Genomic DNA, 16360 nt, shown 5'->3' with positions numbered 1-16360 from the left:
AATCCAAAGCAATTGAAGTGCTACAACACTACAAGATAACTCATAGCCTATAGCCTATATCTTCACTAAAATAAGTAGACAATATGATGACATTACCAACCAAATAAAAGTTGTTATTTTCTTTTACAGACTGGGAAGAAAATCCTGTTTTTGCTCCAAGGCACGTGGATAGAAAGCAATCACGGAAATAGAAAGTAGCCAAGGACATCAACTTTTGTATTATTGATTTGTTCTATGTACGGGAATCGTATAGAAAAGTAAAATATTAGATTTTGTGCATTTACAGGCTGATAGATTCGTTTCAACTGCCAAACAGTGATGCTATAAAGTGGCATTTGTGGCATGCAACAATCATTTCTTTGTGATGATTATACAAAATGAAATTGATGAGATTTCTATTGCTGTGATATGTCCTTTTGATGACGTCGTAAGTTTGTGGTATCCAAAAATACAGTTTGTATTTTCAAAGTCCTGGAAGATTTCGGTATTTTTAGTCGATTCTACGTCAAATGACAGTAAGGCGACTTTAATTTTAGTTGCTTCACTTGCGACAGCTATTAGTTCTTGCTTCAAAAAAATCGGTCATTTGTGACCGAACAAAATCGATTGTATCTCACCTCGTTAGTAACGATCTTACATTATGGCGTCACTAAAGCATTAAAGCTTGGCTGAAAGATGCAAAGAATAATACCAAAAAGAAAATTATTGGAAAATTATGGTCGGTGAAATCTTTTACTTTGTTCATTGCTTTTAAGCACGTGCGAGGTAGTCTGGTGTTCATTGTGTGGGTATCATTTACAAAAGCGCCATCTTTGTGATAAGTGAGCTGTTAACAGAAAGATTGCTGGTTTAACCTACAAATTAGAAGTTAAAAGTTACCATCAAAAACAAGCAAACACTTTTGTATTTTCCATTAGAATTTAAACAAAAACTACAAATTGTTTACAAGCTCTCGTTTTGCGTCATTATCACTAAGATACTATGACGCAACAATAGCCTGGCCACTCGAGCGGTGATTCGCAGTCAAATTAACCAATCACATCAAAGTATCTTTAGTTTACCGGAGATTAAGACGGACCAACCATTTATCGGCAAACTTTACCAAGTTACCACCCAGCTAAGAACTAACCATTCTTGTATGGATTCTATGTCTTAGCAGAAACTCGTGGAATGGATTATTGAGAAAGTTTCTGGATGGAAAAACAGCTCTTTTCCATCGATTTTGCTTCGCGCGTCACTCCAGCAACGATTTCGTTTATGAACAAAGAAAAGATGAAATTGCGGCCTCTGGTGTGCGGCGGTCAGTCCAATTCGAGACCACAGATGACTTGATCGGCTTTTGTGACAAAACAAAAGCGATTAAGTGCAAGTTAGACACTTCCACCATGTCCAGGTAGCAGATTCATCGCGACATATTTGACGTCTGTCCCGCGAAGACGCCCTGGGGGCAAACCGCGCCAGACGGCACGCGCAGATCACGTGACTGACGCTAGCATGACGAAACAATGCTCATTATTCGATTATAAACGACAAGAAATGAGCATTAGTATGGTGGCTGGTTCATTTCCACTGACATGGTGAAATCAATTGGAAGTTTACTTAGAACTAAACCATAGCATGTCACAATGACGTCCCAGTGACGTGGTATGCACTGCTGAGAGGTCGTATGACATCATGGCGATTTGCTAGAAAGTGATAACTGACAGGAAAGGGGAACAACCTTCTCTCAAGCTAAATGCAAATAAATCAAATGTTGAAAATGTGACACTAAACTTTGGCCACTGGACGCCCTTCAGAGCGGCAAGGCTCCCGCAGCGAGAGAAACTTTAAGTTATTGTTCACTCCAATGCCCGCTTACGCGTATTCGTTGCCTTTGAACATCTTTCTGACGTAAACAATCTTTCATTGTCTCTGCTGAGATAATGATGAAGCTTCAACGCTGCCTGGTGTTGAAAAGCATAAAGTTTTTTCCAAACAAAATAATTTTTCAAAGTCAAAAATACCAAGTTTACCAAAATATATTTTTCCTTTAAATCCTGGTAATCATATCTCTGTCTGAAAAAACGGCTCATGATCATAACGACAGAGCTTTGACTTAGTAATTACGCTGATGATACCTTTCAATCTATTTCTCTATAAATTGTAATTGTGCAAGAAAAGTTTGCTAGAACTTTTAAGAAAATTGTAAACAATAAGCGCATACATTTTTCTGCAGAAATATCCACCTGTCTACAAGGTTTGTTGAAACGTATGAAGTTTTGCAGGGTCGGCATTTAGTATTTGGTCAAGTCAATGTTTTATAAAATATTTAAAGGTCATCGGAAATGCATGAATGTTCTCAATAAATATTAAATGGAGCTTCTACCTTTATTTTACTGAAAACCGTCTCCGGTTAAATGAACATCTGATACAGAAATCCAAGAAGTAGAATATTTGAATTAACCAAAATACAACTTTTATCTTCCAAAGGATGCAGTGCAGCCTAAGTGGATTGTGATGATATTATCACGTGACAATAATCATGGTGATAAAAAGAAACGTGATGCAGGTATTTCATCACAAAGTGATCATGACTTTGCAGAATCAAGTAAAGTACTGTGAGAAATGCGAAGTGCTGAAGAAATGATTTTGTTCGATGTTTTTTCAAGAGAATGTTACAAGGCCATGCAAGATCCTCATGCAAGGAAAACTGGGCCTTTCCGAGATGCATGAAACACAGATGACGTCACGGTTTCTCATCAATAATTGAAAGTAATCGATCAGGCGCGTCACGTGACTCGGCCGGGAAGAGATGCATCCGCAGACGGAAAAGATGTTTTTGTCTTTTCTCGCCAAATTCAACTTCACAAAACATATGTCCGGTTGCCATGGTAACCTGGATCGGCGATGAATATTTGATGCAAGATCGCCAGGTGCATTGTTAAAACAATGAAATATTTATTCGCTTACAATTAGCTCCTGGTAGGCTAATAGTCACATCATACGACGAACCTTTCAAATAACGCACGACGCCATTTTCCTGCTTTTTTTACAACCCCATATGACATTTACCGCCAACCCATATGACGTATTATGACGAGTCTGGTAACCATCCCTAAAAATGTACAAAACTGAAAACCCAAAAATGCTTACAATTCTGTGACGTTAAATCATTTGCTACAAACTTAACGGTCGGGAACCCTGGAGAGTGCTGACTGGGACCGTTTGAAACAAAACCATGTATTTCGTTTCGACACAAAGTTTGTTGTCTTCGTGTAGAACTACGTTTTTGGTGGAATTATTTTTTGTAGTTTCAAAATTCAATCATCTTTTCGTTATTCGATCGCGGCAAAGCTTACGAAAATGCCGTAAGCTAACAACCGTAGTGAAAATAGCTTCAAAAGATAACAGCCTCATTTTTTCAAGACAATTTTAAACCAAACCGAAATAAAATCGTGAAAAATTCCAAAATGACATCATCATTGACACCATTCTTAAGAATTCCGATTAATTTGAAAGTCCACTTTTGGTGGTTCCACACCACGATGTGACATTCATGTGCTTAAGCAACTTAGTTATGAACAGTTGCAACAAGTGGGAGCAGGGCTGCACTGTGCTCGGGAATATGTTGCCACAACATGGATCCTGCTACAAAGCATCGCTACCTTGGTGGCCTGAAGCATCTTGTCATCTCTACACAGAAACAAATGTTTTATAAAAGTTTAAACATGTTTTGAAACTTTATGGGTCAAAATGTAAAAAGCTAATCCGGTTTCAAAGCGTCATAGCTTGTTGCTCTTGAGCCTGGTTCAAAACTTCCGGTTTCAATATTGTCGCATTCTGAAGATATTTGTGAGATCACAAGCATTAAACGTCACCGGCTCCTCCACACTGACGTGGCTGATTGGTTGTCGTGGCAACTAAACTGAGAAGTTAAACTGTGACGTAATCATTGAATTAAATCTTCACCCTTTAGTGTGAACATAACAAGTTTTGATTACTTGAAATAACAAAACAAATTCGTAACATGAAAACATCAACATATGAAGCATCAACATCAACAGCTGGAATGGGTCGATTACGTCATCAGGTGCTGGTTGAGGATTGAAGCCAACAGCGACTCTTAGGCGCCGTCTAGCGGATACATTTCACACGGCGATAAAATGTCGAATTGTTTGTTTATTTATTTTCGGATTGACCAGATATAATAACAAAAAGTTTGGATCATTGAGTTGCTTTAGTTGGGTCAGCATCTTTGAAGGGTTGGGTTGGGTCTGGTGTGGGTTGAGGAGGGGGTTTGGGGGTTACAGGATCTGCAAAATCAAATATTTAAATTTTTGAAGCACATATTTAAAGTCATCCCAGAATGTTATCCATGAGCACTAGTTGGATGGAATGAAGTCACGATTTTCTCAACGTCACGTGAAGTTGAAATAAAAATGATTGGGGCAACAAAATTTTGACAAAGCCCGATTAGAGACCTTATCACCCCCCGCACAGGGTTGCTGGTGTGGGGAGGGGATATGGAGGGACGATACGATAGAAAGGACACAGTGCCAGATGGGAGGGATCTCATTACGCCGACGACACTGAATGGGTATCCTTAACTTGGGTAGAATAGACCTTGAGTCCCCACAAAAAGCTCATGACAACGATGGCCTGCTACCTGCGCACTCGCCTCGCACTTTCCCAGTTCAGTGTCGCCCTGATATATGTTAGCCCCAGTAGTAGTTAAGAGGCTCTTATATAATTATGGAACGGATGGAATACCAAAGAGTGGCGGGTTTCGTACTGCGCATGCGCTTAATCAACACACTTCAAAGAAAGGGATTTTGATTTAGCGTCACCTTTCGGATGAAATAATTCACATAAATCAATCTCGGTGATCTGTCAATCTCGGTGACCGGGCCTGCGTCAGTAGTTCAAAGCCTGTACAAGTATTCGAAACTGCCAGGATAAACGTCACAAGTGAAGTTCTCATACCGGGAGTAAATATTCCGTGGTCAATCCTACTCAGACAGAAGGAAAGTCCTCCAACTGGTCACTTACTGGACGGCAAGGGTTCTCCGAATTCATTGCATCTTTCATCCTTCCACGAGACGATACGTGACATCATCACACGCTCTGATGCTTCCATGTTTTGCTTGAATGCGTTCAGCATCTGGTTGCCCCTGGCAACGCCCAGCTGCACGAGAGATGATTCGTTGCTCTGCATGATTTCGTGCGACGTCTCGTAGGCGGATGTGAAGTGTTCGACCGCCTTCTGGTAGTTGCCCTGGACGACAGATTGCGAGGTTATATGACAGACAACAATGAACTATTTGCGTGATTGTTGACCATCCAAGGTTGCAAAAGGTTGGATCAAAATTGGGTTTTGATTGTGATGTCATCCGCTCGGGAAGATTATCCCAGGAGCCATCAAGTCGCCGAGCCTTGATCGCTAGAGGGCGCCACAGCAATGATTTGGGTTTGCAACATTAAAATTTTTAATATTGATAACGCAACATCAGCCACGTACCATTGTGTTGTATATGGTTCCTAGACAATTGCACGCATCAATGAGTTCCTGCTTCTGTTCAGTCTTGCGTGACGTATTAGCGAACAGTTCAAGGTATTCCAATGCCCGGTTCACATCTCCCTGGGTCTGGTAGGACTTGGCCAGAGCCTCACATGTCTCACCAACAAGCCGGTCATCCCCTGCTCTCTGGGCCACTTCCAAACTGTGGGACAGGTGCTGTAAAAGATAGGCATCTGTGAGTAACAATTGAGATATCATTATACTAACTGACTGCTCTCGTAATCGATAAAGGGATATATTATGACATCATCAAATCAGCTATTCTTCTCAAATAAATTGTAAACGAATCTGGGAGACCTCGATTCCAATCAGCACAGTGGCGCCTCCAGAGGCTATTTAGAGCAGACTGTAGCGTTGGTTTTGCTTGTTTGAAGAAGTTAGTCTACACCTCATGTAATCTGTTTCCCACCGTATAGTTTACTCGTAATCATTCCTGTATCACTTGTTCATTTTGTGCTTTTTAGTCCGGAGTGTCGTTACAGTTTTGAGCCATTATGTTATCCAGTGACGAATCCTGGTTGATTTTCGTAGGCATGCAATGGAAGGAGGATCATAGCCAGTGTAGGGGGGTCTGGGGGCATGCTCCCCCAGGAAAATTTTGCAAATTTGCCTTAGGTTTTATAGCTTTTCTCGCAATCTGAGCCTTACTTAGCTGATAATTGTTTGAGCTGTTTTGCAAAAAATGAGGTTTGGAACACACCATGAATCCAATGTCTTAATTTTATATTTTTATTCTGCACTGCAGGAAAGCGGACTTGAAGCGCTATGCAGCGGTGTATAGCCTTCAGCATACACCCGACCCGTTTTCTTGATGATCTTTGAAACTACTGTGCTTAGGTCTCAAGTATGTTATCATACTATCTACAGTAGAAAACCGCGAGGACTTCAACTATGAGGACCAAAAGAAAAAAGGCCAAACAAATGCCAATCGGAAAACTAAAAAAGACCAAGCGTCCAAACAAAAATAGTCCGGCCAAACACTTTTTAAAAACCCCGAATGTCTGAGATTAGGCCTTAAAAAGACCAATCTGGCAACCCTGTCTCGAGATCGTGACTTTTGTTTTGCATGCAATTTCAAATCTGCATGCCTTGGTTCCATTTGCGCCACGCTGTTGTAAAAGAGCGGCGAATAGGCAAATTGTATTATCAACGCATGCTGAGCTCGTCTCAGCATGCAGAGTTGCCAGGGTCAGCAAAGTTTCCAAATTTTGAAAACGAACAGTTGTTTCGAATATTGAAATTAAGAGAGCGAGCTGGTTCTGCTATTAACATTTTCAATTTCTACGCATAAATTCGTTGCTTCTGAAAGAATTCTGATTTCATCTGAATTGTAAGGCATGCAGTGCATGCCTTGCATGCATGGAGAATACGCCACTGTGTTATACATTTTGTTTTGTGTGTAATACATTATACAGGTGATTAAGGTTTTTTTACATTATCAAGATCTTTTTTCTATTCATCATCTTAGAATTAGACATGAGGTACGCGGGGCAATACTGGTTTCTTACTGTGATAGCGGTTTCGGAATCTTTCATTTGTTCATAGTTAAGACCTAGTCTCAAAGCAGCACGGGCTTCCTGCAAAGGGTCTTCCCCTTCCTTGGCCATCTCATTGGCTCGGTTTAGCAGTGATTGACGGGTGAGCACATCATGGCTGTGGTCTGCCAAGGCTGTGTACACTCTAAAATGAAACAAAAACAATTTAACAAGCTCTAAATTGAACAAAAAATTTTGTTCCAATTCCTTTCTTAGATAAAAGTTCCCGTTAAATAGCTTTTTTTTTTCAGCAGAAAAATGTTGCAAAAATTAAGGGGGCTTTAGCTACCCAGCCTACCCTTAAACATGAATATTTTTAAGAAATATTTTGCATGTGATCTTCTTCCCCCAAGTGCAAAGCTGTGTGTGGCCGTTGAGCACAAACACTTGGAACAGTCCGCTTCACAGTGAGGGAGAGATGGAGACCGGTAGGGAACACTGGACCAACACAAGAAGTCCTTGTCACTGGTTCATTCGCTCTACAAGTCAGTTGATACGAAACTGCCGTGACGTAGCCACAAAAAGGCTGGTCTGCAGACGTTGAATCAATGTAAAAAACGGTTGATTTGTTGTCTGGGTAAAGCACACGTTTAAAGTTAACAACCGACTATTGTTCTGGTAGCTCACTACACGTTGCATCTTACACAAACATACCACATTGGTAAATGATTGGTAGACATTAACTAGAAATTATTATTCTGTAACAAACCTTGACAGATGACGACACGCACTACTACCGTGCGTGACGTCACCGTTGCTCGTCCATGCGCGACCGACGCTGAGTTGGTAATAGCGCTCCAAGTGTTCCGCTGCCCCCTCGAGATCACCTGGGGGTGGAATTGTTAAGGGTTGTTAGAGGGTACATTGTTGCGATACAAGCATATACACAAATGTTGATTGTTCGGTAACATCTAGCAATCTTTCCAATGAAACTGAAGATGAAATTAGTTTAGTTTTCGAAACGTTTGCTGAACGTTGGTTTAGAATCTACATTGTGAGATTTTATTTTTTGATCTTAAGATGTCAAAGATGAAAACGATAAGAAAAAATGAAAAAATCGATACAGACAACTAGTAGACGCTGATGTTTTGTGATGACGACCAGGCTTCTTCGAAAAAAAAATGGAGAGATAGTGAGAGGTCACTCCGATAAACTTCTTAAATTAGCAGTTGGTTGTAAATGAATGCGGGTATTGCACCCTGATGATGCCAACTTGTTAAAACAAATATGGGCGTTATTTTATCTCACCGTTTCTCTCACAAGAGAGACCCATGTTGCAATGAGCCTCAGCCTCTCGACGTCTCCCATCCAACCGAATGTTCAAGCTGGTGTCTAGTGCCGTCTGAAAGAAGTGGTCAGCCAACCATTCGTCTTCCTTCTCGAGGAAATATTCGGCCAGCTTGAGGCGACAACTGTACACCTCCTCCCACTTGCCTAAAAGTTCAAAACAGGTTAAAATCCAAACTTCAGCGGCAGCATAACTACAGTAAAACAATAATTTTCAAACAGACAAGTTGTTTTACTATTAGTACGGCCATTCAGCAACAAAAGCTGTTAATTTGCAATCTGCAAGAATAGAAGGATCGAAAAGTTGTTCTTCCGGAAAGATCTTCGTTGTGTGAGCATCTGGGGTAGAGGGTCTATATCTTTTTACCACCTCAGATTTACGATGTTTCCAAACTACTACTGGAGAGCAGCCAGTCTTTGGTTCCATCATCCAAGACGGGCAGACCTTCCACTCCGGTGGCTTGAAGAAAGTACAGTCTTTGTTGGTTTGGGTTGCTGTCTGTTCCTCAGCACCATATTCACCTTGTTTAGCGTTTATGAACAACGCGAAGATACGATAGACTTCTTCTTTCGTATGAAAAGTTGTTTTTAGAGAAGTTGTTTTTAGACTACATTTTATCGAAATGATTGGGTATTTTTAGAGCAGCCAGTTAACGGTAGCCCTTCAGCGTTGTTAAACCAACTGCCCTTGGTGGAGTAAAATTCGGGCAGTGGTAGAGTATGTAGTCTGTGGCCTGTTCCTCTGCACCACCATTGCAAGCTGCAGATGCTGATAGGCTCCATTTGTGCATCGAGGACCCGAAGCGGCCAACGTCCGTACGATGTGATAGACGCCGGTGCATCATATAAACTTTTTTTTATAACAGTCCTTGTGGTTGAAGCAGCTTGATCTTACGCACTGAAGACATCCTCATCACAACAAACCTGGCTGTGAAATTTTATGAGTTTAATAACAAAAACTTTACCTTAGTTCATTCACAGCTTTTCCTCCCCAATTCCTTTCTGGCAACCTAAGAATTTTAAACTCCTCTCTTAGTGAACCGAGTAGCTTCTGTTTGAGAACCACTGCTATAGATTTTACGCATTTTATTTAGATAGCAATGCAAGGCTCTTAGAATTGATGGAAGATAAACTCACCCGCTCTTGTGGCTGATTCTGCTTTGGTGAGGTACAACCACAGCTGATCCAACTTGTCTTCTTGGATGCCGAGAGGTTTTTCCTGTGTACAAGTACAGGAAAAGCAACGTCATCAATCTGCCAGTGACGTCAACGCAACCAAGCAAAGCAGTGTTTGTCATGTGATTGTGTGAAACTGATTTCAAGTAAACGAAATAGCGAAACCAATAGTTAGATCGAGTTATCTGACAAATTATAGAAAATTTTGAAACTGGGATTATATCTCACAAATCAGGCCAAAAGTAGATTTGCTAATGAATTCTTCAAACAAATCCTACAATTACTGTACAAGTAGGCCTTACATGCAACTGCTGCTGGCACTTGCACAACAGTCTACACATGTAAAAAAGAAACTTTGAAAAATACGTAAAACGATTAAATAAAGCAAACTCCGATATTGAAGTGAAACATTGAAGATATTGAAACTAACGAATGGGATAGAACTAACATGCCACAAAATGGAGTTGACCCCTGCATCCAGCCTTTGTTTCTTGCGGTTCTCTATAAGGTTGAACAGCTCATGAAATGACTTGTGAAATCCTGCTTTGAGCATGCCCACGCAGAGGTTGTGTTTGAAAGAGTTCCTGTACCTGTGATGAAGTATAATGTAACGTGAGAGTCTATGACAGGTCGAAACTGGGTAATTCACATTTATTGATTCACTTCCTAAAAAAGGACGGTGGGCCTTGTTTGATATCTCAAAAAATTTAGAGAAAGACACAATATAACAACTATAAAAACCTTCTTCTTTCGTTTGAGACTAGATCAAATCAAATTTCAGGGCAGGTGATGGAGAGCCAGGTGAGTGTAGCTTCGTCCAGCGTTGCTATACCATGCGTTCCATTTGGTGCCTTATAGATCGGACATTCGAGAACGACATGGTCAGCAGTTTGTTCCTCCGCGCCGCATTCGCAGGCCGATGAGGGAGCTAAACCCCACTTGTACATGTTGGAATGGAAGCGACCGACTCCGGTTCGGATTCTGTTGAGCTTGACCCAAGTCGGCCGAGGCAGGTCCATACCAGGGGGGCGCGCCACCGGGAGAGGTATAAAACGATGTAGTTTCGTGTCGGTGGCACACCACGCTGCATTCCAATTGTCTTCCATGAAGTGTGCTGCGCTGATAGCATGATCGCTGAATGGATGTAGTAACTCAACAGCAGCTGGCACAAAGGGGTGTCTTGACTTTAATTGCCGGGGAGATTCCTGAGGTGGGATGTTGAGTTTTGCATGAAGCAAGTGGTTAGGATCCCCAGCCCGGCGAGCCAGGTGTATAAGGGCTCCCTTTCGGCGAAGCTCAGCAGGTTGGATGCCTGCGAGGATTGGTAAATACTCTGTTGGAGTTGGGCGCAGGCATCCAGTTACAGTTCGCAATGCGTCGTTGATTGGGCTGTCGATGAGACGGGTGTGGGCACTGCGGCACCAGGCAGGGGCGCAGTATTCAGCAGTGGAGTGGACCAACGCCAGGGTTGCAGTGCGCAAGGTGTCAGCACCTGCACCCCAAGTTGTGCCTGCCAAACGTCTCAGCAGGGCGACGCGAGATGTCTGCTTTTTGCGTAGTGACTGTAAATGGTGACGGTATGTAAGTGACCTGTCAAGTGTAACCCCAAGGTATGTAGGTTCTGGGCAGGGCGGCAACATTTTGCCGTTAACGGTCACTTTCAGGTCACGTTTTGTCTCTCTGTTGTTGAGATGGAAGGCTGCCGTCACAGTTTTACTTTCGCTGAGCTTCAGTTTCCATTGGTGAAGGTATCCAAATATAGTCGTCATGTCTTGGCTCAACGTCATTTCTAATGATTGCCAGTCTTTCGCAGAGTGCAAGATGGCCAAGTCATCAGCATATGCATATTTGTCAGATGTTGTTGATGGTAGGTCATGCATATAGACATTGAAAAGGAGGGGAGCCAAGACTGATCCCTGTGGGACACCGTTTTTGAGTCGCCGCAGTCTACTTGGTTTTCCGCTTCCGGTGGTAATGTAAAACTCCTGTTGTGGATGAGTTCCATGATCATTTTGACCATGTGCCTGTCAGGGAGTAGGCGGAGTAGTTTGTAGACTAGGCCACGGTGCCAAACAGTGTCATAGGCTGCTGTTAGGTCGATAAAGACCGCCCCCGCTTTCTTTTTTGCCGAGAAACTCTCCTCAATATCCTGAGTTAGTAGTGTGACTTGGTCTACAGTTGACCTCCCGTGTCGGAATCCAGCTTGTTCTTTGGGAAGCAGTGGGTCAATTATTGGTTCGACACGAGCGTAGATCAGTCTCTCAAGGATCTTGAAAGGGATGCAGAGCAAGGAGATGGGGCGATAGCTCTTTGCATCGTCTAGTGGTTTGTTTGGCTTAGGGATCGCGACGACCAGAGATCTTCTCCATACTTTAGGAACCTTGAGGCGGCGCAGGCAGGACGACAGGAAATCGCATAACCAGGACTTTAGAACATAACCAGCGTGCATGATAAGCTCTGGACATATCCTATCTGGACCAGGGGCCTTACCAGGTTTTAAGTGCTTGAGGGCAGCATTAAATTCGCTCCGTGAGAAGGAGCTAGAAATGCTCTCCTGGTCGGGTGTGTTGATCTTCCATAGCTTTTTCACTTCTTTGGTAACAAACCGATCGGAGGTACGATCACACGGCTTATATATCCCATTTTTTATTACCTGCGATGCGATCTTATTAGCAGGAATGGGGCATTGTCGGGGTGATTGTCTTGATCGTCCCGTAAGGTTATTGAGTGTGCTCCACGCTGTACGGCTTGAGTGCGAGAGATCGATAGATTGGATAGTCTCTGTCCAGCGTTCTTTTCTTTTTTGCATCGAGTCTTTCCAGAAGAGCCTTGGCGGCTGAGGGTGTTGTTTGACCATCTGAAGAGCTAACAAAAGATTGGTAGAGGCGCTCGCACTCTGCATCCCAGCATGGAGTGTAGTTACTTCTACGACCTCGAGGGATGGCTTGTTTGGCACATGTTAAGATGGTGTTGCAAAAGTCCTGGTAGGCCTCGTCCACATTGTGACAGTTAGGTGGAGGTAACTCATTTGTGAACTTGTTGGTAAGGAGGCTAAAGCGATTCCAGTCGGCTTTATGGAAGTTCCACCGCTTGACTGGTTCACTCGGAATTGGTGTCTTGAGCGGTATTGCGGTAATGAGAGAAGGTCGGTGTTGGGACCGAGGGAACTTCTGTAGCACACGTCTGTCCGGAAGCTGATTGTCGTTGCCAGTGCTAGCAAAGGCCATGTCTGGGTTTGTTCCAGTGCCCCATCGTCCGGATGTAAAGCTGGCTTCGTCTTTGGGGTTGTACAGTGGGGCATAGTTGTTATTTGATGCCCAGTTAGCCAGACATGCACCAGAAGGGCTGGTGATGCGGTATCCCCAGTCGACGTGCTGGCAATTAAAATCGCCAGCATAGAGGCAGGGGTGGGGGTACACTGGGATGGCCGTCGGAGTGAATGGCGAGGGAGGTGGCTTGTAGATGTTTACGATTTTGTAGCCGTTGACGTCCACACTTAGCCATTCAATCTCTGAGTCTGAAGGGGATTGTTCAACCAGTCTCCAGTTCAGCTTCTCGTGGACAAATGTGGCTAAGCCGTGTGTCCTGCTTAGAATTGACCCAGCTAGTGAGTAATTTGGGATCACTAGCCTATCTGCGCTGTGGCAGTGGGTCTCCTGGAGGATGATGATAAGGGCCATTTGTCGTTGAGCTATTCTTTGTACGACGTCGATTTTAGCAGTCGTAAGGCCTTCAACGTTAAGCTGTAGGATGGTGGGACTTCTGGCTTCTTTCTTCGAACTCTGGGGCCGAGGGTTTATCCTTTTACCACCCCAGAGACGCCCTGATGTGTCTAATAACTCTGGTGTGTCTAATAATTCGAACTCTGATGATGTGTCTATGATGATGTGTCTATGATATGATGTGTCTGATGGTGTGTCTCTGATGATTGAACTCTAATGATGTGTCTAATAATTCGAACTCTGGGGCCGAGGGTTTATCCTTTTACCACCCCAGAGACGCCCTGATGTGCTTGTTGAATTATATAAAAACCTTATGAGTTATGACTGGACGTCGCTACATCGTACTTTAATAAGGTAATAATGTTACAGTTTTTCATGAGGTAATAATGTACTCGGCTGCATTTCTATACACCTGCACCGGCTACTTTGCATAGCGCTGAGAAGCAACGCGTATCTGCGATGGATACAGTATTATGTAAATTCATGCATTATTATTACTCTTAGCCTATTAATCAGTCATTGCATTGATTTCAGTTTTACTTCTAAATTTATCTTATGTAGGCTGTGCTGGCAGTAAAAGAAAACATACCAAGCCAAAACAAACACATAAAATTACAACTTACATTGCTGTTTCCACTTTAGCCAGTGTCGGTTTCTCCTCTCGTATTTTTTTATGCTTTAATGCTTCTTTCTCCTTCCATGTCATAAATTTTGTGTTGCGCTGGCTTGGACGAGGAGCTGAAAATTAAATAGCTTGGTTTAAATTCAGGCAATTCTTCTTCTTTCGTGTGGGACAAGATTGCTCAGATTTTAGGGCAGGTGATGGAAAGGCAGGTGAGTGTAGCTTCGTCCAGTTCTGCTATGCCATGCATTCCATTTGGCTCCTTGTAGACGGGGCATTAAAGAACAACATGGTGAGCAGTTTGTTCCTCCACACTGCACTCAAAGAACGATGATGGAGCTAAACCCCATTTGTACATATTGGAATAGAAGTGACCGACTCCTGTTCGAATTCGATTGAGCTTGACCGCCAATAATAAGTTATTTTTCTACAACGTTACCATGAGACACAAAGGTAAAATCTAAAGGATATATTTGTTAAAATCTTTTTAGCTGTTGTCAAAAAAGTTGTACAAAATAGAATTATTTTAGATTAAAAAATTATCCTGATATTGCAACATGCGTTGCTAATGTGATACTTATGATTGATGAAGGCAGCCACACAAATGAAACATAGGTCTATAACTGTCAATTGTAGCTGCACTTAAATGCCTAGTAACAGGTAGTTACACCATTACAATTAGGTTGCTACTAACCCCTAGCCCCACATTACGTAAAGTAAAGTACCGTTAGTCTTAATGTTATGCTGTTATATACCATAGCATTGCATGCAATAATCGTTGCTCTTAGTACACATCAACTTTAATTTAGCACAAATTTTAATCACACCCTACGCTATGTAAAGTAGAAAAAAACACATAATCCTTGCAAGCACTTCAATACAGAGATACTTCATTTTATTAATTTAACTTCAGCATGTAGCAATTTGTCACCAAGATGCTACATTGAAAAGTATTTTCAAACAAAAACAAGGTAATGCTTCAAATACTTTTGTTCTTGGTGGATGCAGATGTGTTTCTCATCTCCTTGTTGATCGCTGGTAAGGTCGTCATGTTGCTGGTTTGTGAACAAATACTTCCAACAATGTTATTATTCTTTCACTTGCAAATATACACAGCTTTACAAACAAATTACTTCACAACACGTTTAAGAGATTAGAAAATTTAGCATGGTCTACATCAATAAGCGTGTTGACAGTTTAGAAAAATGTGGTTACGGTAAGTGAACTATTTGCCAATCTTGATAGCTCAATTGTTTTAGCAAACGATTGTGAATAAAGGAACACAAAGATTGTGGAGCAGTTCCTCGGGATATGTGCTTGAGCAACATTCTTTAAAGACCGACTTAAATTCAGTGGTACAAGTGAATACAAAAATTTACAAACAATACTTCAACAAGCAGAAACTTTACTCTGCCAATGTCGATAGTCGAAAGTGTCAGGGGTTTGGAACGTTTACAAGTATGCAATGGCAGGATTAAGCTTTGAAATTCAGTCAAAGAAAAAGATTCCTGCAGTGCAGTGCGCACCATTGACAACCCTCATACAACTCAAATTAGAATATTAATAATAACTTCATCAAGCCAAAGAATATTCCACAACAAGATGCTTGAACATTTAATCAGATGTTCAACATAGCCAACACTTAAAAAGATGTCAGTTCAACACTGCTCCAGACCACTTGCTTGTGATATGCCAAAAATAACAAGAAGCAACTAACTTACAAGTTACATGTCCTCATGCTGCTTCCAACTCTGATGTGCAGCGTCTGCATTTCGCAATGTATTGTTGTATGGTATGCTAATAGGCATAACATAAAATTTGGTTTAAAACTTTGCAATCAAGAATATGGCTCATATTATAATACTGTGATCTAAGTAATTAAACTAAAATAGAGAGCACAAGTATGTTCAGCTTCTTAGGTATTTGTTACTTTGAGAGCAGTTTGTTTAAGGTACCGTACCAATGCACTATTTACATGCAAGCAATATGCACAACTTGTGATATACTTTACACTGCAGTAAAACCAAAAATGTAAAATAACACAAGTTACATGTTATACCGATGTGTTATGTGCATAAAGTTAAAAAGTAAAAAAGCAGTAATACAGGCCTCCTGGCAATGCTATTATTATTAGTAGGCTATAACATGGCCCAAGGTGATGTATAGGTATGAATTTTTATAAAATATGTCAAACGAATGTGATGGCGACCACATAATTGATGCTGGTCCTTAGCCTCTTATGTTTCATTCAATTTTTTTATCACTTCAGCTCAATATCACTACTTTTGATGATTTCTGATGGACTTAAACAGTTTTCATTAAGTTGGCAAACATCATAAACTTATGCCCAATCAGGTAACTAACTTATGCTTGCTTCCCAGGAAGATGCTTCAAATTCTAGCAATAATACAACTTGTAGTACTTAGAAACACAGGGTTAACAGACGAAAGGCAGCAGCATA

General features: G+C 41.7%; 1 protein-coding gene across 1 annotated transcript; it reads right to left on the bottom strand.

The window, feature by feature from the left end:
* Nucleotides 1-3656: 3656 nt before the first annotated feature.
* Nucleotides 3657-15067, bottom strand: LOC145779478 (tetratricopeptide repeat protein 29-like). The gene is made up of 10 exons (XM_082591080.1): nucleotides 14887-15067; nucleotides 13901-14015; nucleotides 10004-10145; nucleotides 9517-9598; nucleotides 8341-8526; nucleotides 7802-7919; nucleotides 7066-7237; nucleotides 5498-5713; nucleotides 5029-5254; nucleotides 3657-4292 (listed from the first exon to the last, which is right to left on the bottom strand). Exons 1-10 carry the CDS (start codon nucleotides 14948-14950, stop codon nucleotides 4204-4206), a joined length of 1410 nt encoding a protein of 469 aa, XP_082447206.1. The 5' UTR covers nucleotides 14951-15067; the 3' UTR covers nucleotides 3657-4203.
* Nucleotides 15068-16360: the final 1293 nt, after the last annotated feature.

The sequence above is a fragment of the Aplidium turbinatum genome, chromosome 11 (genome assembly GCF_918807975.1).
Source record: "Aplidium turbinatum chromosome 11, kaAplTurb1.1, whole genome shotgun sequence".
NCBI lineage: Eukaryota > Metazoa > Chordata > Ascidiacea > Aplousobranchia > Polyclinidae > Aplidium > Aplidium turbinatum.
The sequence above is the reverse complement of the archived record's forward strand: the minus strand, read 5'-3'. Positions and strand labels throughout refer to the sequence as shown.

Bases quoted from the DNA above. Each gene is read 5' to 3' on its own strand.
- LOC145779478 (XM_082591080.1), bottom strand. From the start codon at position 14,950: ATGACGACCTTACCAGCGATCAACAAGGAGATGAGAAACACATCTGCA. The intron at 10,146-13,900 runs GTAAGTTGTAAT...ACTTCATCACAG, and splicing joins GCTAAAGTGGAAACAGCAAT to GTACAGGAACTCTTTCAAAC. The intron at 7,238-7,801 runs GTTTGTTACAGA...GTTTCATTTTAG, and splicing joins GCGTGTCGTCATCTGTCAAG to AGTGTACACAGCCTTGGCAG.